At 35.6% G+C, this 24,790-nt stretch overlaps 5 protein-coding genes and 1 long non-coding RNA gene across 10 annotated transcripts; 1 reads left to right on the forward strand and 5 right to left on the reverse strand.

The window, feature by feature from the left end:
- Positions 1-1,348: 1,348 nt before the first annotated feature.
- LOC130710953 (casein kinase 1-like protein 3) lies at positions 1,349-6,773 on the reverse strand. 5 transcript variants are annotated; one of them, XR_009010515.1, is made up of 16 exons: positions 6,509-6,773; positions 6,392-6,432; positions 6,094-6,163; positions 5,837-5,985; positions 5,579-5,674; positions 5,423-5,493; positions 5,285-5,346; positions 5,142-5,205; positions 4,944-5,028; positions 4,712-4,838; positions 4,347-4,429; positions 4,158-4,221; positions 3,789-3,919; positions 3,453-3,641; positions 2,914-3,130; positions 1,349-1,949 (listed from the first exon to the last, which is right to left on the reverse strand). XR_009010515.1 is itself a non-coding variant. In XM_057560353.1 (15 exons), the coding sequence occupies exons 1-14, from the start codon at positions 6,582-6,584 to the stop codon at positions 3,465-3,467; spliced, it is 1,272 nt and encodes a 423-aa protein (XP_057416336.1). In that variant the 5' UTR covers positions 6,585-6,773; the 3' UTR covers positions 2,638-3,130; positions 3,453-3,464. The 5 variants fall into 5 exon arrangements, 4 of the variants coding, with proteins under 4 accessions (XP_057416336.1, XP_057416334.1, XP_057416335.1 ...); XM_057560353.1 differs by lacking the exon at positions 1,349-1,949 and having other exon boundaries at positions 2,638-3,130; positions 3,789-3,901; positions 4,158-4,215; XM_057560351.1 differs by lacking the exon at positions 1,349-1,949 and having other exon boundaries at positions 2,638-3,130; positions 4,158-4,215.
- A 1,688-nt stretch (positions 6,774-8,461) lies between these two features.
- On the forward strand, positions 8,462-10,488 carry LOC130714553 (uncharacterized). The gene has a single exon (XM_057564460.1). It carries the CDS (start codon positions 8,637-8,639, stop codon positions 9,060-9,062), a length of 426 nt encoding a protein of 141 aa, XP_057420443.1. The 5' UTR covers positions 8,462-8,636; the 3' UTR covers positions 9,063-10,488.
- LOC130714554 (probable xyloglucan endotransglucosylase/hydrolase protein 26) lies at positions 9,452-11,153 on the reverse strand. Its single transcript, XM_057564461.1, has 4 exons — positions 10,953-11,153; positions 10,312-10,412; positions 9,961-10,154; positions 9,452-9,860 (listed from the first exon to the last, which is right to left on the reverse strand). Exons 1-4 carry the CDS (start codon positions 11,116-11,118, stop codon positions 9,452-9,454), a joined length of 870 nt encoding a protein of 289 aa, XP_057420444.1. The 5' UTR covers positions 11,119-11,153.
- A 365-nt stretch (positions 11,154-11,518) lies between these two features.
- Positions 11,519-14,807, reverse strand: LOC130710710 (aldehyde oxidase GLOX1). The gene is made up of 3 exons (XM_057560061.1): positions 13,446-14,807; positions 13,131-13,300; positions 11,519-12,952 (listed from the first exon to the last, which is right to left on the reverse strand). Exons 1-3 carry the CDS (start codon positions 13,929-13,931, stop codon positions 11,767-11,769), a joined length of 1,842 nt encoding a protein of 613 aa, XP_057416044.1. The 5' UTR covers positions 13,932-14,807; the 3' UTR covers positions 11,519-11,766.
- A 154-nt stretch (positions 14,808-14,961) lies between these two features.
- Positions 14,962-18,086, reverse strand: LOC130710711 (auxin-responsive protein IAA27-like). The gene is made up of 5 exons (XM_057560062.1): positions 17,457-18,086; positions 16,502-16,725; positions 15,875-16,016; positions 15,720-15,781; positions 14,962-15,377 (listed from the first exon to the last, which is right to left on the reverse strand). The coding sequence occupies exons 1-5, from the start codon at positions 17,900-17,902 to the stop codon at positions 15,340-15,342; spliced, it is 912 nt and encodes a 303-aa protein (XP_057416045.1). The 5' UTR covers positions 17,903-18,086; the 3' UTR covers positions 14,962-15,339.
- A 2,380-nt stretch (positions 18,087-20,466) lies between these two features.
- Positions 20,467-22,586, reverse strand: LOC130714672 (uncharacterized). The gene is made up of 2 exons (XR_009011376.1): positions 22,334-22,586; positions 20,467-20,905 (listed from the first exon to the last, which is right to left on the reverse strand). It is a non-coding gene; the product is annotated as an uncharacterized LOC130714672 (long non-coding RNA).
- Positions 22,587-24,790: the final 2,204 nt, after the last annotated feature.

Raw genomic sequence — 24,790 nt, forward strand, 5'->3', positions numbered from 1 at the left:
TACTGTATTTATTTTTGGGTGAACAAATTTGGGTGCTTTCAAGTATCCTTTAACGTTTAAAAAAAAGTATCATTTAAGCAACAACAAATTTTATCCTTTTTTTTTTTTTTTCTATAAACAGCCACAGACATTCCACTACTGATACTAATGTGATTAATCATCTCGAGACTCTAGAGATCACATGAAGTTGGTAGACTTCTTTCAACAAATTTATTTTCACACACCATTTAATGATTGAATTATCAACTAAATCTTAAGAAGTTCAACTATCTAAGAAGTAAGAACACTTTGTTTATTTGTGTCAAGACTTGTTGGTCCCAAATATTTTTAAGACCAATGACACAGTGCATAGAACACATCCTCGGCGGGATGAATTGATTTTACATATCATATAATCGGGACTCATCTCAACTCTGCGTACACGGCAAAAACCATATTAGCAGATAATTAACCATATGTTTGTTCCCATTTCAAAAATTAAATGAAAACATATGTTTGTTTCAAGATGCATTCACACGTATTTCATATTTTACACTTCTATTAGTTGGAATAATATTTACTTCCGCGTGCATGATACTACGAGTGTGACCAAAACCATCCATTTATCAAATTCTAGAAGTGCATATCTTTGATGTTTCTTTCCTGCGTTTCAAACACAATTTCCATTCACTTGTGCGTTTGGTGCATCAGCATATTTACATGGATACGTAAAAAACAGCAACATTTTGAATATTTATTTGAAACACTAAGCTCATCACATGCACTTGCACTACATGTTTGAATTGTCAGAGCACTTTCACTCTTAATACCACTTAATTTTTGCATTCAACATTTTCATAAATCTATTATGAATATTAATTATCTTCTAATCTTTTAAGTGCTTATATAAGTCATGATGATTGTAATGGTTCAAACATATTTCGTTTACCAAAAATTATATCTCAATTGTTTAATTGCTTATACATAACCATTTTATAAAACTAAATGAAAATTTCATTTAATATTTTCAAATCAAGAGAAACCTGTAGAAAAAAATCATGATTTAGGATCATATTTTTAGTAGTAATATATATGTACTTTATTTTTCATGATCTAGATTGTTCATTGTTTTCACAATATGAATTTTCTAAATCAATCGGAAAAGGAGCCTTTTGGAATAATGATTTTCACAATAAGAGTTTGTAAAGGAGTCTTGCTTGCCTACCTTAAACATGAATGCAAATAAATTAGTCAACCATAAAATAAGTTACTAGATTAAAACTAGGACAGTAAAAATTTAAGTAATTATGCTAACTAATTTAACAAAAAGTATCACCAACCCAAACATGGAAAGATAAATGTGAGACAATTAAAACCAAATCTTTCTTATAATATTAAAATCAGCTGCCTTCAAATGCTTGTTGTATAGCTTTCTTTGCTACACCCATACATACAGACTAGCCCCAAACACAATGATAATAGATCATGTCATAAAAATTAGGTCCTTAGAAATGATGAATAAAATCATAGAAACTAAACACATCTTTTCTTCTTAAGAAAATAACTCTTGATTCAAACTTAGTTTCCAAGCCCAAGGAGCCTAAGACAATATGGAAATCTAAGCTGAAATTCTCTTCTTACACAATCAAAAGTCAATGTGCCAAACTTAAACTTCTTAGTTACAAGATATTTGAGGATCACGAAATAACCTGGGTCACATATACAGTGCTGTGAATTTGTGATTGAAGTTGTGTTTAGTAGGTGTGAGACAACCTACATAAGCGTCGGCACAAAGAGCTCTCCAAAGCTTCAACGTAGATGACACTTTACATGCTCTTATAACCAACATTAAAATGGAGCAACATCAACTCAACATTTCCTTCATGCATTCTCACCCAATGGGTTGATGCTGAGCTGTTAGAAGTAGCAGACTAGCATCCTTCCGACAACAACAATCGGCAAAGCATGTCCTGCAAAATCAGCAAGTATGAACTAATAATTGCACAATCCATTTGCATTGTGTTACCATAACACAGCAAAATATTCAATATAAATCAATTAATCCAAATCTTGAATTACACTGAAACAATTAAGTGCTTGCATGAGCATCACACTTGTATGTATAAAAAACATAAAATAGATTGGTAAAATAAAAACAAACTGAAGCATGAAATCTCTGTTCATTCCAACTACGATTAATTATATAAAATTACAAATTGATATGAGCAAGACATTGTAAATTTTTTCCTTTTTTAAATAAAAACTTCAACATTTAAACTATCATGAAAACTCTTCAATATTTAAACTATCATGAAAACTACCAAATCATGAGCAGATCTTGATAATTCACCCCAAATAACAGACCAGCACATCATCATGATACCACTATTTCAGTAACTTTACAGCCATTATGCTTACCTCTCTATACTGTAATTTATACTTACCATCACAAAAGGCATATGATGAGATCATAAGAAAAGAATCAAAATGAAAAACAATTGATAAATATGAAATTCTTCTAGTTTATATCTCTCCCATTTGGGGAAATTTCATTCATGGATGCTTCCTAACATGATATGTGAGTAATGGAAGCTTTAAGTGCTATTTCTTATCTAAACAACAAACATAACAAGGTAAAAATAAATCAGAGAAGGAGACTGTCAAAACTGGGATCATGTATATATAAAAATTGGAAACTTAAAATACATTTGCAATTCAAGATATTGTCAATCAATTTAAGGTTTTAAACCAAACTGTGTTGCCACCTGTCATATGGCACGAGGATAATTATAATCAAGTAACTTATCAGGGGAAGGGGCTACTTCACACATATTAATGTTACACAAAAACATAAATACACAAGATTGCAGTGTGCTACATTTGACATCTATGTACAGCACAAGAGCCAAGCCTGGATAGTCTGTATTTTAATACCGCAGATTTCGCTGCAGTCACCTCCGCAAAGAAGCAACTTTGAATGGCCTCAAATAGGATCTATGCAATTTGTCATCAACTTTCAAGCACATTTGCAGTGTCCATGAATACATCACTAGAATATTCTAGACCAACACTTGGGGAAAAGATGCATGCAAACCACCATGCATTTGCAGCTTCACATATGTATACCAAGAATTTTCTTCATAGGATTCAGCTGAAAATACAACAAAATACAAGGGTCACATAAAATTAACCACAGCAAGAAGTCGAGTAAACCTCCATTTTCATCCTTGAAAATAGCATGATTATTTACATCAACCCCTTCACTAAAGAAGTATGAAGGGAAGTCCTCAACCTTTTTGTCGGTCACATTAGCCCATTCAATAAAAAATAGGTTGAGGACTAATGTGAATGACAGAAATACAGGTCAAGGACCTTTATCTGTGCTTCTTTAGTGTAGGGACTAATGAAAAATCATGACAATATCAAGTATGAAAATAAGGGTTTACATACAGGAGTATAAATCAGAAAATTACCATATTTGGCATTTATTTGGCAGAAGAAATGCGCTGCAGAGATGACATCCAACTACTTGAAGGGGCAATTTTACTGCCTTGCCCTTGTCCAGGGTTGGAAGCTTCAGCAGAAAAGGCAGGTTTCAAGGAGGTCCGATTTGAAGCACCAGCAGAATATGAAGTAGATGGCATATTTGATTCTCCAAAAATCTACACAAAAAAAATAATAAAATAATGCTTGCTAAATACTGATCTAGTCAATTTTAGACATAATACTGTACAATAAGAGAGATGTGACTTCAGTATTGCAACAAAGCAACAGCAGAAAAAATTAAATTACTAAGAAAGATGACTTACATTCTTGTCAAGAGGATTTTCAGAACTCAAATTTCTACCAACTGGAGATTTCAACTGAATTTTAACACCAGAAGTAGCAGCATTGCCTGATCTAATGCGCTCTTTGACGTGCCCTGAATATGCATTAAGACCTACGAATTAGATAATATCAAATTAAAATTTGTTTAAGTAGAAAACTAAAGGCTACTTTATCTGTCTTCCTAGACTGACCAAATCTAATTAAAATTTTACAAACATAAAGAATTCAGCCAACATTGCTGGTTATCCATGTAAATGTCACTCTTACTATGAATTTGTTTTGCATTCAACACAAGTTTATTTCTTGATAGGAAACCCCTATAAATGACAGCTTATTTAAGGTGCACCAACCTTGGTGGTTGTCAGCATCCATTGGAATACCACGACTGTTACTTGCTACAGGAACTGGCTGCAACTAGACAAAATTCAATATTGTCAGAAGCATGGAAAGATTCAAGATTCAAAACCATGAGTAGCGCCCCCCTCCCCTAAAAACACACATGCACACATGCACATGGCAAAAGAAAAAAATATACTTACAGATAAGGAGGGCTGCACTGCATTCTTTTGTGATTGCTGATACTTCAAAATGGTCCAATCAAAAACATAATCAAAGTCATAACCTGATACATCAAGAAAGGCAAAATAGAGGGAGGAAAGGTTATACTTGGCATAGAAATGAAATATCAAAATAACACTTTTGTACAAGTGTTGCATCTTCTAAATAATCTAACAGAGTATATTATTAATTTTTTATTTTAAGGAAAAAAGTTCCCTTTACTTTGATCTTAGTAAGATATTATGTTAATCAAATTCCCAGTATTTAAATGTATTCAAAAGCACACCAACAGAAAGACGCAACTCCTTTGATTATATGTTATTCAAATAATGAAAAGAACAATAACCTTCTCGAGCAAATAGGTCCCGAAATAGGCGCTTCAAGAATCCATAATCAGGTCGCTGATCAAATGTCAAAGAGTGGCAGTAATGGAAGTATGAAGCAAACTCAACAGGATGAGATTTGCATAGTACCTTTGGAAAATAACAAACAAAAGAGTAAATCTTTTTTGTTTTGTTTTGTTTGGGACTTTAGGGGAAGGAGGCCTTCACATCGCAAATAAATGCCTAAACACCTACCTCAATAGGAGTTGATAGTTTCTTCTGACATATTTTATCATACTTCTGCTTCTTTGTTGCAGCCTTCAGACCTTGCCAAGGAAGACTGAACACAATAATAAGTTATATAAAAGTTAGGACATTTCGTTCAATCATCTCAACAGATATTAGACTGACAAAATACATTAGGAAAAAACCAAGTAGAGCAGAATGGCACACCTTCCTCTGAGGAAGTACAAAAGTACATATCCTAGTGATTCCAAATCATCCCGTCTACTTTGCTCTGCAAATAATATAGCAAGCCAGCAAGAGTTAACATCCATTCAGGGTGAAGGGTTAATAACATCTAACTTCAGACTTACCAATCCCAAGATGAGTATTGCAACTAGCATAACGTGCAGTCCCTGTTAAGTTCTTGTTCTCCCTGTGTTGCAATTGTTAGAGTATTATTACACGGAAAAAGAATCTTCAAAATAAAGAAAATGAAATCATAGAACTACCTGTAAGGGATGTGGCGATTGGTTGAGGAGTCCCGATATCGTTTTGCCAGCCCAAAATCAATTATGTAAACCTGAAAAGAACAGCATAATTACACATACATGGAACCTTAACAAATACATACATAGTGGAAGGAAGGGCAAGTACAAGAAGGTTACCTGGTTGGCCTTCCGTCCAAGTCCCATGAGGAAGTTATCGGGTTTAATATCCCTGTGTAAAAACCCTTTAGAATGTGCATATTCTATTCTAGTGATCTGCCCCAAATTTGAAAAGAAGAATTAATATCAAGTGTAGAACTATAACAGATAAAATTAACAGGTTTTCAGAAGTAAAATGCAAGACTATAACAGATAAAAGTGAGCATGAAGGGTCAGTTGTTGTGCCCCCAAATTTTTCAAAATGTAGCAGCAGCATACCATTTGATCAGCTAACATTAACACTGTCTTCAACGAAAACTTCCTTCCACAATACACGAAAAGATCCTCGAGACTCGGTCCCAGCAAATCAAGAACAAGCACGTTATCCTCCCCGTCTACCCCAGACCATCTCGTGCCCGGAATGCCACCTGCATACCAATCAACAAATTAATAAGTGTGACCAAATTCAAAATTTTAGAACAATAACACACGCGAAAAAAGAAGAAGCTTAACACTGCAAATTGCAAAATACATACTTCCTCCTTGAAGAATATTGTAGAGTTTTGCCTCATAAAGCAGTTGTGGATGCTTAGTTTTACTGTTCTCCTGCAACAACACCGAATAGAGAGTAGTAACTAGTAAGTACCAATGTATCATAAACACGTAAACAACTCAATTTTATGTGAATTAAAAACCTAATTGCCAGTGAGCACCAATCAGAACTGACTCATGCAATATAATCATACACGAAAAAATCGCAATCAGCAATAGTGTTCATAAATTAGGGCACAGAATCAGATAGCGAATATGAAAAGTAAGAACAGAGAGACTCACTATCTTGACTGCAACGATCTCAAACGTATCAATATGCGTAGCTGCAAGGGAAAAAAGCGCGATCAGAACAGATAAACGAAGAATCAACAGTTGTTGTGGAATCAATTGAATACTCACCGAGGTAGATTTCACCGAAGGATCCGCTTCCGATCTTGCGGCCGAGCTTGTATTTGCCGCCAACGATACGCTCCATGTGGTGGAAGGTTCCAGAAGCCAGTGACAGTGAGGTTTATGAACCAAACCAGAGTGCGAGAGAGGGAAGAAGTGAATTATTGATGGTTCTCGGTTTTTTGGTGTGCTTTTCAGCACTGAATCATGAGAGAAGAGAAACCAGAGCCACACAGTAGAGAGAGAAAGAGGAGAGAGATAGATAGAGAGAGAGAGAGAGCGAAGGTTATATACATACACGAAATGCTTCATGGAGGTGGGGGTATTTGTGTCTTTTAATGAGTTGTTGTTTGTATGCTCACGGCGACTGACTCTGTAGTCTGTAGGTTAAGTACAGGCATCCATTTACTCGCATGGGCCATGGACTACTGCAGTATTTTATATTTTCTTGAACAACATTATTATTTTTAAATAAAATCATAATATTTTACTTTGTCCCTTTAGTTTTTAAATTTGCAAAGGCATTCCACGTGCGTTACTCATGAGATTAATCTCCTCGATACTCAGATATCATATTAAGTGAATAAGTATTTTCCAACAAATATTTTACCATACGCACTGCTCAAATTTGGACTAAATATTCACGAAATTCAGTTATTTATCAAATATGCAAGATATTGTCCGTCTTAATCTAGATCATGTATGATTTTGTTTTTTTGCTAATGATCATGTATGATTTTGGTTGCTCTAAACTCAAATTACTTCATCTCCCAAATATTATTTTAATTTTTTTAGGGTTTATGATAAATTTAGTATATGATTTAATAATAAGAGTTTAAAGATGATGTGAAAACTTGTTAAACTTGGAATGATTTGGTAGAATATGAAATTAGATTTAAATATATGGGAAATTGATCTTTTTTATTTTTTAAAAAATTATTATTTTTATTACCTCTGCAATGATTTTATGAATTAGTTTGTTAAAATTTATCTTAAAAAAATGAATTTGAGAGTTTTAAGTAGAATCCTAATAATAAAGAGATTAATTTTCAATACTTTAAAAGCTGAGAGACTATGTATGCCCAAAAATTATTGGGGTTTAAAATCTCACATAGTTAATACTAGATGTCTTGGAATTTTTTTTTTTTGGTTAAATTTTCTCTTTCAATTATTACATTTTTTGGTCAAATATTAAATATTACATATGGGAAAAAAATAAATTGGTTTTGCCCAAAGTGAGAAAGGAAGTAAAGAGGAAAAAATAATAGGAAAATAGGTAAATTCTGATGCAATATAAAGTGAATAATAGAGAAAAATAATTTAGTGTTTTAAGAGATGTACGCATAGACAACATAGTGATCTATGTACATGCAGGGGTCGCACACTGTTGGGTCAACTTTTGTAGGGTACTGCTTACATCACCTACTTCGGTTTTTTATTAAAAAATGTGAGTTGATTAGAAACTGTCTAGATGGGTTGTGGATAAGCACCAAATATTATAATGAGTTTTAAAAAATTATAATGACTCACGCTATTAGGAAACAGAAATGCTACTTGTTACAACACATTCTTTGTCGAAAAGAAATGAAACAAATGCAATTGATTGGTGGAGATATCATCTAATTGGGTCTATGAAACTACCCCACATTATATTTCATCAAACAACCAATGAGTTAACAAGAACTCATTATTGGTTAGTTTTGTTAAATCAGAATTATATTTTTGTCAAATTCTAAATTCATTTCTCTTCAAATAAAAAAAAATGTAATTTTGTCTTCATCAAAGGCCCAGTTTAGATCAGCCCAAGTAATGCAGCCCATCAGCAAGATCTCAATCGAGGTAGAAGTTCTGTTCTTAGAAATTTGGATGCCTATACTCAACCACAAAAGCTAGCTCAAGAGTTGAGGTTTGGCCTTATCTCTAGCCAATGTCCCAAATATGGGAGGTCTCCACACAACAAATGGATCTAGAATAGGCTCTGATACCATATTAGAAATTGGGATGCCTATACTCAACCACAAAAGCTAGCTCAAGAGTTGAGGTTTGCACAACCCTTATAAACACTTGATTGGCCTTATCTCTAGCCAATGTGGGACTTCTAACAGCTTGGCGAGGCTGAAACAGAGAGTGAGCAGAGATGGCAGTATTAGGAGAAATGGAGAAGATGATCGCAGTGGGTCTAGTATGGGGCGCCACAAACGCTATCATGCGCCGGGGTGCGCTTCTCTGGGACCAAGCTCTCAAATCCTCCGCCGCAGCCAAGCCACCACCCTCCTCAACCACCTTCTTCCACAAAACCCTCTTCTCCCTCCGCAACTGGCTCAAGCTCCTCTCCATCTGGCAATACTCCATCCCCTTCCTCATCAATCTCTCCGCCTCCGCCACCTTCTTCACCATCCTCTCCGACGCCCCTCTCTCCCTCGCCGTCCCCGTCACCAACGCCACCACCTTCGCCGCCACCGCCATCTTCGGTACCCTCCTCGGTGAACAAACTCACCTCCCTCGCGCTTTCTTTGGTACCGCTTTCATCATCCTCGGCATTTCCCTCTGTATCAACTCCTAGTTTACTATTTTGCTTCTCTTAGCATTCTCTATTTCTTTCATTTTCATTTTACTCTTATGTGTGCTTAGGGTTCATTCATGTTTGCAAATTACTGTGTTCATGAAAATTTATTCTTCCATATATGAGATAACTTGCCATACAAATCAGCATTATTCAGCTACATGGTGTACAAGAATGAAATCACAAAGACAGTGACAAATAGAGAACATGAACAAGAGAATTAAATAAGTGAATCTGAGCTGAGAATCTTTGGTTTCGCGATTTGCAAAGAATCCAATTCGCGTTTACTCGGACGATAAGACTTGTTTATTGAAGTTAAGACTTGTAGGTTGTAGCTTGTAACCAGTAGTGATTCTGGAGAGTTTCAGCATATGTTTGTGAAGAGGAGATTAGAATTGTGTTTTGAAACATTCCGGAGGGATATGTCCGTTGAATCGCTTGGCGTCTGTGCAGTAGTCATAGATCATGAAATTCTTTCTGACCCAATTCAACAGCCTCATCTGGGCATGATTCAGCTGCTTGTGCACCGGAGAGTTCCACCAATTTGCTGGTATATTGGAGGCACATTGATTGATGCTCACTGCCCCATTCCACTTGCAAGCCCTTGCTCTGAAATGATAAAAACTGGCCTTGAATGGCGCACCTTTCCAGTTGGTCTTGACATGCCCGCCTCTGGTGGCCCAGTTGTCTGCATTCCATAGGCTGGTATGAACCCTCATTCCTTGCTTGTTTGGATAGGCAATGCCTTCATTTTCGTAGTTCCGGAAAACCCGGATTGGCAGACTATCAACAAACCACCTGTGAGATAGGCATAGAATTAGATAGGCATGCATGATTCTTTGTCATGGAACTGAGGAAATGAATAACTCTGCTCTGGTGGAAGAATTTATCAACTTACACAATTTCTGTGGGATTCCAGTGAATGGTGTAATTGTGGAAATCAGCAGTTGGGTCAAACCAGAGGAAGAATCGTTGCTCTCGGCTTCCTTTTCCTCGGGTGTATATGTTGGTATTTACTATGTATGGTTGTCCTGTAGTGTTGCCTAAGAACTCAAAATCTATCTCATCATGCTGGCTTCCTGTTGAGGATAACTGTATGGGTTTTAAGTAAGAATCATTAGCACTTCATTAGTTCATTTACTGATAGAAATCTGATAGATTTGGTTTTTCTGAAGTACATCTAAGTATTGATGAATAAAAAATGTATGATGATGGTGTTTTAGAATCCTTTTAGGTTCAGTGAACTTACATAGAAGGCTGTAACTGTTCCTGCGGAATTACCAGGTATCAGCTTGATCAGCATTTCAGTACTCCCAAATAAGAAGGATCTCTTCGATTGAGCTGCTGATCCTGAAATCCAAAGGCAAAAACACATTTTTCTACTTAAGCTAATAGGAGATGAATGCATTTTATTTTAATTTAGTAATTTTACTGCAGTTCTCATCATGTTTAGTTTGATTACAAATCTTAAATTGCTATACAAACATTAATATGATTCTATGGTATCAGGCATAGGATTTAGCTCCTATAAATAGAAGGACTCACTTTGGATCATAAAATAAGTCATGACAACCACTAATTAAGAATCAATGGTTGAGATTTAAAAAGAACCATAGCTTCTTATACATGTGCAGTTGTGCACTATGATCACAATCTTAATCAATGGCCGTGATGACTTATGTTACCCTGACTCTTAACTTTAGAGGAGTCAAATCCCAAGCCATAATATCATTCTTGTACCAAAAAAAAATATCATTCTTGTACACTATTGTTCAAATTCAACATATTGAAAAAGGCAACAACCTTTTACTATGCAAAATTTATCTCGTGCTTAATTAAAATGAATGTATTGATACATTAATGGATGCACGGTAAACATAAATGTTTCACCTGATGTTCGATCCAACACAAGATGAAGGTCTTCACCAAGGATTGATGCATGTTGAGCACCCCAAGTGAGGTACATGCTCTTGGAAAAGTTGGCATCCACATGGGTGATGTTCGGTATGAGTGCACAGATTAACAAAGCTACCAACATGTTTTCAAATTTTGCCATGTTTACTCTTATGAACAACTTTCGCCTGTGTTTACCGTTCTCTGAAGTTGAAAACTTGGATGATTTATCACAATGGGTGAGGTCTTTATATAAGTTCCAAAGAGCCATATGATATGACATTATAAAGTTGAGTTTTGTGTTATTATGATCTATTTACTTGGATTGAGTAGTAGTATTATCGATTATTGACTTGTTCATGGGATTTGTCGTTCAGAAATTAATGTTTTTGAAACTGAGAGCCTATAGAATTTATTCCAGGGTTCATGAATAAGTTGGCTCCTCATTGGTACAGATGTTTAAAATGTGGTCCTATTCTGTGTTCTTTTGATTTTTCTTTTTTGAATTTGTCATAGCTACTTCAGGCACATCTATGATTTGAACGTTTGAGAATCAAACTAAATTGTATTCAGTTACAATCATGAAAATCATTTTTTTTTAAATGTTAAATCCAAATCATTTGCTCCATCGGGATTCAGATAACATTGTCGTTAAATATTCGTACAAGAGTCAGGAATTTTATTTTTCTCCTTTACTTGAGGTATAAGTTAAATGAATAATTAAATGAAATGTTCATTAAAAAATGCAGCAAAAAAAACTAATTAAAAAAATACAATGAAATAATAATCACGCAGAAACAATGTTGTTCACTTATTCTATGGCTCTATTGTATTGGATGTGCACCCACATTCCCTTGCCAGGCACGCCACGGTGGTTCACAAAGAGCAAGTAGTAGCCAGGAGGAGCAATCACAGAGTTTGGTGGTGCCGCTATCCTAACCCGGTAAAGCCCTGGTGAGTCCACCATGAGTTTGTCAAGCTTGAGAACCAAAAGCCTCTGACCCATGGAGAAGCCGTGAGTGGTGAAAGGTGGGAAATACATGGTCACCTTAATGTCATTCATGGTCAACTCAGCTCCATCTTGCACAGCGAATACAGTCTCAAAGAATTGCCCATACCTCAACTCCTTGGTTGATTCATCCTCATTAATCATAGGCCTGTAGATGTCAAAATCCACATCCAGATAAGGAGGAGAAAATGCCTCAACTCTGGTCTCAGTTGGGAACTTGTCATTATCCTTATAGGTTTCATGGGTGTTGCTACCACCAACCCAAACCCTGCCATCAGGAAGCACTAGTGAAGTTGAGTGATACATTCTTGCTATCTGGGTAGGCTTTAGCTCCCTGAACCTCAACCCTTTAGGTTTCTCTGGGCTATACAACACTGGGGTGTAGTTGGGTTTGTCAGCATCCCACCATGCTGCTGTGCCCACTTGTGCACCATTAATGAGCAAGATTTCTCCGTTGGGGAGGACAAGAGAGTCTCCCATGGTTCTTCTTGAAGGCATTAACTCGGAGTCCCATTCAGGGTAAGGGTCAGTGATGGTTAGCCTGTTGCAATCTTGAAGTGCAGGGTGGAAGATCTTTCTTAACTCAGACAACTCGAAGGCGGTGGGGACATTTCCACCACAAACGATGACCTCCGCCTTGTTATCAGCGGCATTGAGGTCTATTGGGAGGAGGGCGGACATGCCAGAGGCAGGGTAGTTGCGAGAGCCGCCAGGGAGAACGGGGAAGGTGCGAACCACTTTGTGGGAGGTGGGGTTGAGGAGGATAGAGCGGTTGTTGGAGAAGATGAAGAGGTTTCCGTCGATGGAAAGGTGGACAAATGGGTACAAATTGTTCTCATCGAAGTCGGAAGTCTCATACAGGTAGGGGAAGAAGAAGGGTTTAGTGTTCTTTTCCCCTTCTTGTCTTGGAATGAACTCGTAGCTAAAAGCTCTGCGCCCTCCTATCAAAATGAAGTCTCCATTTGGAAGAATTTGTTGAGTTGCATACCTATTCATATGTGAGCATTTGAGAATAATTAATCACCATTCATATATATATTTATACGGGCAATATAGCATTGTTAACACAACACAAAAAGATAAAATAGATCTCAATATGTTCATAAGGCAAGAGTTCATGAGACAGACATTGATAAAAATAGTCCTTTAAAATCATAAGTACATACCATCTATCGGCTGCCAACACGTTGTCATATTCCCTCCATTCACATTCTTGGCAAGCACCACCACCTATGTATCTGAGAGTTCTTCCACCATCAGCAAAACCACCAGCACCCACGAGGGTACCATCAGGTGCAAGCCCTCCAGATGAACACCAAGGATCTCCTCCTTTTATCTGCACCAAAATGAACATTATTTACAACATGTTTCGATCAAGTTCTCTTTTATCAGCAGATCAATTCAAACACGAATAAGTTTCTCCACATAATCAATTTTAATTTTAGAACCATTTAATAGAACGATAAAAAATTGGTACATACCAAGAGTGGCCTAACTTGATTTGTCTCAATATCATATTCAACAGCATGAGCAAAACAATCAACCCTGTCTTCTTTAGTAGCGAAATCTTTGTATGGAACGCATGGTGTCCCTTCTGGTAATTTGATTCTGGAGGTACGGTAAACTTTAGCATCAAAGACTATGATCTTATTTGTTGGTAACAAATTGACATGCATTGCTGAAACACCAGCGTTTTCAGAAATCAGCTCCCAATGTCCAATATTATTAATTATGAAATCTTCCTTCTTGATTTCCTCCCCTAGTTCAGGAGGAACAATTTCTTTATCACCATCCCCAGGTTCTTCTCCGTATATAGGAGGTGGATCAAAGGGTAGGTCTGGAAATGGATGATGCTTCCTCCTGCGATGGTGTATGTGCTTCTTCTTGTGCTTCTTGTGTCTTGCATCCACATCCACGGCAAGGAACAAGAGACTGAGAATCAAAACAACCTTGAGCAAACGTGCCATTATTTTCTAGATTGATAAAAAATTTAATAATGATAGAAAACCAGACACTTCTTCCAATACACGGCTTGTTAAAGCCTCGTGTGGAATTATGGGTGTCTGGTTTCCTCAGTACAGGTTTTTGTCAAATGAAACTTTCATATAGCTTCAATATATATAGTGTTAGGTTTCGAGGCATTTATTGCTGAAATATAGCAAATGGTATTGTAAATTCTTCTATGTTTAGCTATTTGTTAGGGAATAACAATATTACAAAGCACCAATTAATATCTTTTAACTTGAATCGTAACAAAAACATCCAACTTAAATGTGGTGTATATAAAACCATAAAGTCCACAGATAGACTTTTTATGTTTTGACATAGGGGCTAATATGTATTATAGAACTTATAACAAAATTACAAAGCACCAAGAATTTCTTTTTAACTTGAATCGTAACAAAAACATCTAACTTAAATGTGGTGTATATAAAACCATAAAGTTGGACAGATAGACTTTTAATGCAATATCAAGATGTCATAAACTGATAAACATCTAATACAGGGGATACAAGCATGAAAGTTTATCACTGTTGGATATGCATTGTTCTTCCAAAGTTTCTCCTCAATGTGTAGATTTTCCAGAGGTTTATAACTGTGTCAGGGTTTTAGTTTCTTTTATGATAATATCAAGTCTTCTTACTCTTGTTACATAACCGGACCAAATCCATCAATCAATCTAGGTTGAGTGTAACTCTTCTAAGGTGGTGATGATGATTTCTTTGAGAATTTATTTATGTGAAAGGAGAATCTTTTTGCATTGGTTTATCAAATGCAAAGAATCAAATCTACCTGCCTTAACGTGGTCTATTGAATGAATGGATGTTTTCTTGAAAGAAAAAAAACTTAGATAAAAAAGGCATAAAATCAAAAATTAATAATGAATTTTGGTGTACAAAAACAATAATTTTTACAAACAGGTAAAAAGAAGAACACTTGTTAAACTAGCAAATTCCCTCACCAGACAAAACATAGAAAACCAAAATGACAAACAAATAAAAGAAAAAGTATGATGTTCTTCTTTTCTTACCTTTCTATGACAAACAAAATGCTCACAGGCTTACATTAACTTGTAGAGAGGGAGACTAGATTACCAGTGCAATACAAAATTTACATACTAAGGGTAGCCTTAATGACTGTGATTAAAGTGAAGTAAGGGAGAACCTTAAAAACCTCGACCGTCCACCTCAAAATGATGTAGACGTTTACAGCAAACCTAATATACTGTCATCAACATATCTTGCATCATCATAAAAAGTTTAGGATGCTCCAATCTCCTATATAGAATTATACATAAGCAAGAAGGGTATTATATGCTCAGATGTGATCTGTCATCTTCATGGATCAGTGTAGATAAAGGCATGCTTCATTGCTCTAGGTGCGGCTTTTGCACTTTTCCATGGCCCTAGGTGCTGCAGGAATCAGAATATAGATGAGTGAAAATATAAATATAGATCATAAACTTCATGGAAGCAATTCAGAGGGACAGTCAGTGGATGAAATTGTTTTGTCAAACTAGGATTTTGTTTTTCAATTTGAATGAGATAATGACGAGTATCGTGGTTTTTCCACATGTTTGGAAATCCTTTTACAATTGATTCTGAAACCAAAATCAATTCTGGGGAGAAGCTTATGAGAGGAACTTCTGGGTGCCTGCCTATATTTGATTATGAGGAAAAATAAACTGATCCAAATATGATAAAGATGGAAAACAGAGACTATAACATATTCATCATAGCAAGTGTTGGACCTACCTAGCCCAATTGCTTCAGAACTCTTCATTATCCTCAGCCTCTTGCAAGAGTCGGTGAACATCCTAGAAGAAGAAAAATAAATCATGTCAGATTTCAGAATGAAATACACATTTTTCTCAGACATTCACTTAGAAATTATATGAAATTGCACTTACTCCCAGGGAACATCACCAACTAGCATCCAATCACCATCCTTGTCTTCATAGGTTAGCACATATTCCGAACCATGAAGGAGATCCATCAATCTACTTTCACTTAAATTTTCTCGACTAGAAACTCCATAAGCCCCACATTGACCTGAACGTGTCGATGAAAACATCATCAGAATCTGTGACATATAAATACATCCAGATTCTATGCCACTTGTCCAACATTGGAATCGACCAAGGTTAATAAATTCGTTTCAGCAACAGCTGAACTATCAAAGTGCGGATAAGGTATGTTCACATTTCCCATTCAAATGCAATTATTTATATAAAAAGCTTTTTTGAGGAAAGATTGATTGAACCATTCAAATTTCAAAGCACTACTTATGGTTACAACTAGCTTGAGCCTATGACATTCAAATACCTTAGGTCCTGATTTGCTTATAAGATATAAATAGATGTCATTTGTGATTAGGGTATATTCTTTATTTTTTCACTTACTCAAATAAAAAGTTTCCCAAATAAGATTGAGAATAATCAGAATCACCTACAAGTATTTGTGATTATGCAGATGTGCAAGTGTCAAGACACACAAAGAGCATGCGATAAGGTGATAACAAGTTGATAGCAACTCACTGATTGTAAAACAACTGAACATCTTTTCAAGTGCTGAAGAAAGTTCCCTGTAAGTGCTGAAACTATTTAGATCCACTTTCCTCAAGTATGGAGCACCTTCCATGCTGACTTTTACATAAAGGCATCCAGACTTGGCTTCCGCATCAGCATCATCCTTTTGAGGCTGAGAAGCCATGGAATTCTTCCTGAAAGAACGGATTGGTGGCCATCCCACAACTTGTGCCCTGATTCATACAAGAAAAATTTACTCAATATGATTGGCCTTGTGCAAAGAGCCCAAATTGAAAAGAAAAAGAAAAGAGGAAATTTCAATTTTAAGGCCAGTGATTATACACTTGAAACAAAGGAATCTAGTTAATACAGATCCTCATGTCTAGGTGAAAGTCAAAGAACACAGCGGAAAAAGAAAAAAAAAATTCAGCATCGAAAATCATGGAAAATGATAGTTGGAGGAGTTCAAATCCCAAACTTTATACAAATAAATAAAGAAAATCACAGACAAGCTAGATGCACAATTATGGAACAACCAAAGTAACTATCTGATTATGGCTAATATAGAAGGAACATCCTTTAAATTGGATAGAAATCGAGTAACAACAATTCCTTTTACGCGGCTAAGGGCATGTTTGCAAATTCTTCTACAACTTATTCTAAAACCAGAATCAATTTAAGGAAGAAGAGCTTCTAGATTCTAGGAAAGAAAACTCATCCAAACATGCTATAACACAATATAGTAAGCAACAATTCAACATAATTTCCTTCTTTCAAACAATTTGTGAATACACTGAAAAACTATAAACACTAAATAGGGGCAAGTCAAAGAGCTAAAGTGGAAGAAGAAACAATACGGTAAAACAAAACACTTTTTGAAGCATCAAATGCACAGAGAGAAACATATATGAATAGCAAGAAGCAAGTAAAGAAGAAAGATGAAGCTAAAGGAAGATGATACTACTTTGCAGCAGGAGCAGAAATCTGAGGCTTCTTCTCATTCAACGGCTTCGGAGACTGAGGAACACTCTCTTTGACAACAGAAGAAGCCATATTCGTTAGTTGATTGTTGCAGTTAGGCGCAGCAGAGAGAGCGAGAGAATTACCAGCAGCACCACCCCGAGGAGAGAACAAGACACCATCTTTACCAGAACCCATTTCAGATCCACCGTTTCCAGAGAGAACCCAGTTCCCAGAACCTCCATCAATGGCGTCAGAGAAACCCCTCTTAGCACCAGACAACAAACCCTTAAGCGGAGCTGAAAAACCATTGGTTCCCTCCCTCTCCGGCGACTCAGAGCCTGGCAAGCCAAGCCTCAGCTCAGTGGCTTTGAGGTTCAAGCCAGCGCTCCTCTTTGTGAAATTCTCAGAGCTTTCCATTGAAGGAAAAGGAACCTCTGTTACAGACATCAAACCACCTCGTCAAACACAACCTTCAAACTATGGTAGAAATCACAAAACAGAGGAGGAGAAGAAGAAGAGAAAGAGAAGAAGAAGAATGAACAAGGAACAGTGGAAAATGTTGAAGAATCTGTGAAGCTTGTTGGGTTGTTGTGTTGTGTGTTAAGTAGAGATGAAGGGACCAAAACGAGGAGAAAATAAATATGCTACAGTTTGTGTTTTGCTTTATTCTGCAAATTTATTTATTTTATTTTGTTTGGTTTAGTTTAGTGTTTTTTTGTAAATAAATTCATGTGAATCTTTTTGTGGCCAACTACTCCGACAACCCACAGAAAGTACCGGCATACTTTCTTATTTTAACATCTTTTATGAAAATTATAAAAAAGGAATTCGAGTCATTAAGGGTTGCCAGAGCATCTCCAATGCATAGTTGCTAGTTGGGTTGCTTAAAAACTATTTCGGTGGGTCCAGACTGACACATATGATTTAAGCAACCCAAGCAGAATTCGCTCCAACCACGGTTGCTTAGTTTACTTTTAGTTGAGTCACATTATACCTCTTATATTTATATTATTTCAAGGTAATGACACTATACAAGTACATGAATGAAAGAAGAAATATGATTTTTTAGTCAAAAAGTAAGGAGAGAGAAAATAAGCAACCGTTGCTTAAATTTAAGCAACCCAACTGTCACGTCATGTTGCTCCAGTGGTGCTCCAAAATAAGCAACGTTGCTTAAGTTGCCAACTGGATTTAAGCAACTCCCATTGGAGATGCTCTAATGTGTTCAACTAAACTAAAAACAAGTTTTGACAAAAAAAAAACTAAAAACAAGCAGATTTTTAGTTTTGTTTAATGGTGAGATCATTAGTGAAAGAATGATCAACGATGATCCTATCCAAAAGGAGAAGGAGGAGTCATTCTTCTTTGAAGATCGAGGAACGGAGTTTCGAACAATTATGTCATGTCAGAAGTCTTTTATATGTAACTTTGCTTTCTCAGACTCTACAAGATAAAAAAAGTTAAAGACATGAAATATATATTGAGGCATATAATAAGAGGAAATTTTAATGAATTAATAGAAAATTTAAAGTTATCTTACTTCTCTTTATATAGTTCTCGACTTCTATAGCTCAATTATCATATCATAGAAGTAATATTTGAAGCATTTTCAGCGTTTTTAAATAATCCCAGCAACTCATTGTTTGCTAATTGCAAGTGGTCTGTTTAGGATGAATGAATTGAATGATAGCTCTAGTTACAGTAATTTTTAAGATAACTAAATATAGAATTTTAAAATTGTGCACTCCATCAAACAATGGTTTACAATTTTTTTTTTTTTTTATATAAGCCTTTTATATATAAGCAAAACTAAAATTAAGGAAATTCGCGCGAAAAAACTGAGTTGGTGGGAGACAAAACGCCGTATACTTTGAGAAGTGAACTCTATTGATGAGCGTGCCCTTGTCCAATGCATTATATAATTTTCTTTCTGAATAAAATAATTTTCTGTGCTAAATTAAAGATACTATAAAAGATTAAGCAAAAATGACATCTTTGTTTTATGTCATTAATTATAGTAGTATATAGTTATCGAAGATACTTCATGCTTGAGTTGAGTTGATACCCAATAGACACATGGAAAGATGACCAACATGTTAGTTTATTCGGTTGATTTTGATCACTTAACAATTTCTAATTAATTAAAGTTGGTTATGTAAGGAAGCAGATTATTCAAGGACCACATATATATAAACTAAAGTAGTCTATCTTCTACTAGTAACACTTTGATGCACATACATATGTATTGTCCCCTAACTTTGTGACAATTAGCTCCACTAACTATATTTTTAATTTTGACACAAATCATAGTTCTTCGAATCCAAGGGTAAACAAATTCATTTTGAGCTATGTGTATGTATATTAATAGAGAGGTCTTACATGAACTCCACCCAAGCGAATGACATCTGATTAACATATCGTTAAGTGATAATTTTTTACTATCACTAAACATGAAGTATAAAAAAAAGATTTAATTGGTGTTTTTTTATCTCCACCAATAAATAACCAATTAAAATTCTAAGAATTTTGTGGTGTCTCGCATATTTTTCAATTGTAATTTCTAACACTCTTTATTTTAACAACTGTTTAAGTAATTTTAACTACGCTAACAAATAATTAAATGTCAATTCAATTTAAAAAACTATAAAAAAATTATTAAATTATCTTTTTCTTGTATCTAATTTTTTTTACAGGTTACATTAATCTTTGCTATAACAAAGTGCATATAACTAAATGACTAATGAATGGAACAAAAGAATGAGCAATATAATTTTATGCAAGGACCCGCATCTCTAAAGTGGATTCCATTATGAAAATTCTTACTTATAGTTATGGACCCTAAGAAAAGCAGTGCTAGCAGCATTGTTATTGCTGAGTGCTTCAATTTCTCTCACTTTATTCCCCTATCCTCAAACATAAACTATGATGGCACTCCACTATCTTTGCAAAGAGGCTTTCTCTGGTTGTGGGTTGTTTGGCTAAGCCCAACTGTGTGCAGATTTGGAAACACATTGAAAAATTATCGTGAAATTAAAATCACAATGAACAATCACAAAAATTAAGAGAAGTTACTGTACATCATAATTTTGGCTCCGCATGTATCCGAATATTCATTACACCGTACTCCTATATCCTAATCTTATAATCCTGTTTGATGGTTGTGCCCATTTGTGGTGTTAAATGTGCCTTCCACTACCATCATAATAAGATAAGCCTCACCTTTTAATTCCCCACTTACCAGGATCTTAATCTTTTTTCTCCATTACTCAAAGCATCGCATCCAGTCTTAGGGCAAAGTAATCCCCATGCATTAAATCTTCTTTTTTGAGATAAGTGCGAATCATTAAGGAGAGTAATAATTATTTTGACTGTTTGATCAGCCTTTTACCTATCACAAGCAACTGGATCCGCCACAGGTTTTGTTTTGTTCTATCAGTAGAAAGCCAAGATCTAACCAAAAAGAAAAGCTAATTAAGAACAGCAACACCTAGAAAGACCAAATAAAAAGTGAGATGGAAAAGAATCACAGCTACTAACAAGGGACTTCAAGAAATTAAGTATATGTTTGGAAATTCTTCTACAATTGATTCTGAATTGATTATGATGAAGCCAGAATCAATTATGCAATAAAGCTTTTGTAGTAGCTTATCAATTTTAGAATTAACTCTAATGAAAGAGAAGTTAATCCAAACATGTTATAAGTATCAAATGACTGTGATAATGGGACCAAAGACTTTTCTGATAAAGGGTGGAAGACATGATGAATCTGTAAAACAACACTCTCTTGACCCCATCATGGATTTGATTAAACATCAAGTGGAGTCCCAACCAACTTTTTCAATTCTGTAGTCCTAAATGGACTATCATATCCTTGTAAGAATAATTGTACTCTCTCTATATCCAATAAACTAGATTAGAGAAACAAGGACCCACAATTTCAGTTGCTTGCTCAAGATGCTGCTTACAAAAATAAATAAAATAAAAATAAAAATCATACATGTCTGTGTTTGAGTGGTCTTGAATATATCTGCATCAACATTATCACAATTCATAGTTTAATTACAACTATAGCTGTGAATATGAAATGGTAATCTAGCATTTAAGAGTTTCTTATTGAAAATTATTTATAAGATCAAGGTAGGTGAAGTAAACCATCTTTCCATGGCCAATCAGATATCACATGTTATTTTTATTTGTACAAAGTCTTTTGTTTGTTAATAGGGGGGGAGGGTTTTGAATCTGGAATATTCATAGAATCAACTTCCCGTTTCTTAGAATCAACCGACACATAAAAGCTACTTCCATAAGATTCTTCTCAGAATTAATTTTCGTGCTAAAATCAATTATTGAAGAATTTTCAAACATGTAAGTCGAGATCCTAAAAATGGGCACTGTTAAGAGAATGCTGTTAGTGTACAAAAGAAAGAAAAATCATGCAAAGGTGTTTGTCTTTTTCTTTGCATGGAGTGGTTAGATTGCGCATCGACGGAGTCCCAAACTAAAAAGATTGTATATGGATACTAGGCAGAAAAGTGCTGATTCAGATATCAGCCTAGCATAATGGTGCAGAAAGAACACCTGAGAGAGGGATGCACCAAAAAGAAAATCGGCTATGTAAGTAAATGGAATCCATAAAGGCCACTACACCAACACCAACAACAATAATTGTAAAACCTCTTGGAAAACTACAAGCATTGCCTACTAGTTACTACAAAACGGAACAAGGACAAAATGCTCACAAAAAAAGTTAATCATGGATTGGCATTTGCTTTGGCTTGGACCAACCATTTTGGTAATGATCTAAGCCATGGAAGATGTTGATGAACTCCGTGAAGAAACCATATATGAAAATATTCAAAACCAGAAGGAAAGACTTACGGATTCAAAATTTAAGCATGTGTTTTGGCACTCACATCACTTTTGGAAGCTAATAAACGTGTATGTCCATTTTGAAATTATTGCTCCATCATCATTTTTTCTACTTGATTAGCACAAGGAAGATTGTAAGTCACAAAAGTGGAATCCAAGCACAGCACTCTGCCCAAATCAGGTCTTGTTTGTTCTCAATGGAATTCCCATTTCACATTTTTCACTAAAGGAGACAGTCTTATCAAAAGCTTTTAGGCAAGGTTTCAATCTTGTCATATAGCACAACTAAGTGGTGAGATACTTTAGAAAGCTTAATGAATTCCAGCTTGCAATGCAACCAGCAAGGGCCCATGCATCAAACATGAATTATTGACACTCAAGGGGATTGCATCTCACTCCATGTACTATGATTAAATTAGATACATGTGTTATGGACCAGATTCTTGGCTCAGTCCAGACCCATCCAATCTACATGGGCCAGCCCACATTGGCCCATTCCACATTGCACAAATGGTCAGCCTGCTCGGCCAACCGAGCCGAGCTGCTACACGGTCAAGCGTGATTTAGGTTGAGTTGGTTCAAATGCAATGCACGACGTTTGGAATCAATAGATCCTTATCTCCTAAAATTTTCTTTCCAAATATCTTAACCCCCATATAGAGAGAAGTCAGAGAACAAACCATTAAGAGACAAAATTGTTTATAAATATAAGTTCATCACAACACATTTTTCTATATATTGTTACTTTGCCTAATCTTAAATTGACTTGAGCGTCATAATCATTTTTATAGGTGGCATCTCCACTCCGCCCGACCGTTACTAAGAATCGCAAAGATTGAAGCCAATTAATGAACTTAATTCAGAAGCCAAGTCAATTCTACCAGCCGAGCCGGACTGAACAGTATGGTTCCTTTTACAATATTTCTTCAAAATCATAAGATGGCTATCTAACAATGCTGTTGCAACCTTTGGCAATTCTGGATCCATGGCTTGTTTTTTCAACAACAGTGCAATTATGATTGTCTGCCAGCTGGGCGATTATTGGAATGAACTTGAGGTAGTGAAGAACATGACAAGAGAGAAATACAAGTTGCCCTTTACCAAGGTAAAATCCCACGTTTCTGTCTTCTCCGTATCTTGAAGTCGACAAACACATACATCCTTTATCTTGTATAGAGTACCAACAAAGTCCGTACTGTGAATTATATGCTAATTGGGTTACCTTTGATATGGACGGTGGTGAGTAGGATAAATATAGTGTGTTTGGAAATCCTTTTATAATTAATTCTAAAATCAGAATCAATTATGAAGAGAAGTTTATGTGAGTAGCTTTTATGTGTCATAACTGATTCTGAAGAAATAAAAATTTTTTTTGTATGTTTAAACCACATGTAATTTCTACTGGGACAATCATGTTTGAGTCGGGTAGGACCTCTATGGACGGCAAAGCTCTCCGTATCAAATATTTAATAAATTGGATTCATAGGGACTCGAACTCGAGTCCTCTGTTTAAACTATAACAACCTCGTTACGTCGCTGATGCTTCATTATCTTGAGATGAAGTATGATTATATTTATAGACATTCTATAAATGTGGAAACAGGATATTCAGTGAAGTAATAGTATACTCGTTCTCTATATTATTGACTCAATGTCCCTATCAGTCAACCATAGTGGCATTGAAGTTGAATTTCAGGGTAAGATAAGAGAAAGAGAAAAAGAGCATGCACTACCTTTTCAAAAGAGCACCTGCAACGGCTCCTAATGTTTTGCTATCACCCTTTCCACTCATTTTCGCCATTCTTGAGAGCCGCCAATAAAGATGGCAGCTATCAAAATCCCTATCTGTGTGCAAGGGGCAAAGGCATTCTTAAATCTGTTGTAGTAGGTACATAACCAATGAGTTAAAAACGGAATAGGAGCTAACTAATTATTGATATCTACACTACATAAATTGATCCATCAGTCAAAAATTAAGTTAAACTCAAGTTTAGATTGATAAATTGAGCTCAAAATCGTAAAAAATAACATCAAGGTCGGCCAATATTCCAAAGCCAGTGAATGACATGCTGATGTGAATGGGACCATGGAAGACTTTGAGCATTCTGTAGTGAAAGACTTTGACATTTGAGCACGTATAAGGAAATTTTAACGAGTGCTTGGTGGAGTTGACTATGGATAACTGACATGCATAAGAGCAAACATCAAGCTATGGCTCCTTGTGTACAAATCACACTAATTGCTATATTTGCAATATAAGCAAAAAAAGAGGGCACTAGAGGAAATTTTGACTTACAGGTGGAAGTAATTATGTTTTTTTTCTTTTTCAAAGATGATGTTGATGTTCGAAAAAAATAAAATATCATTGGACATGATATTTCAAAAAGAAGTGCGAGAAAGACATGCCTCCATTACTATAGAGAACTAGAGATAATGTAATATGTGATAGTGATATAAGAATTTGAA

Source organism: Lotus japonicus, chromosome 4 (assembly GCF_012489685.1).
Source record: "Lotus japonicus ecotype B-129 chromosome 4, LjGifu_v1.2".
NCBI lineage: Eukaryota > Viridiplantae > Streptophyta > Magnoliopsida > Fabales > Fabaceae > Lotus > Lotus japonicus.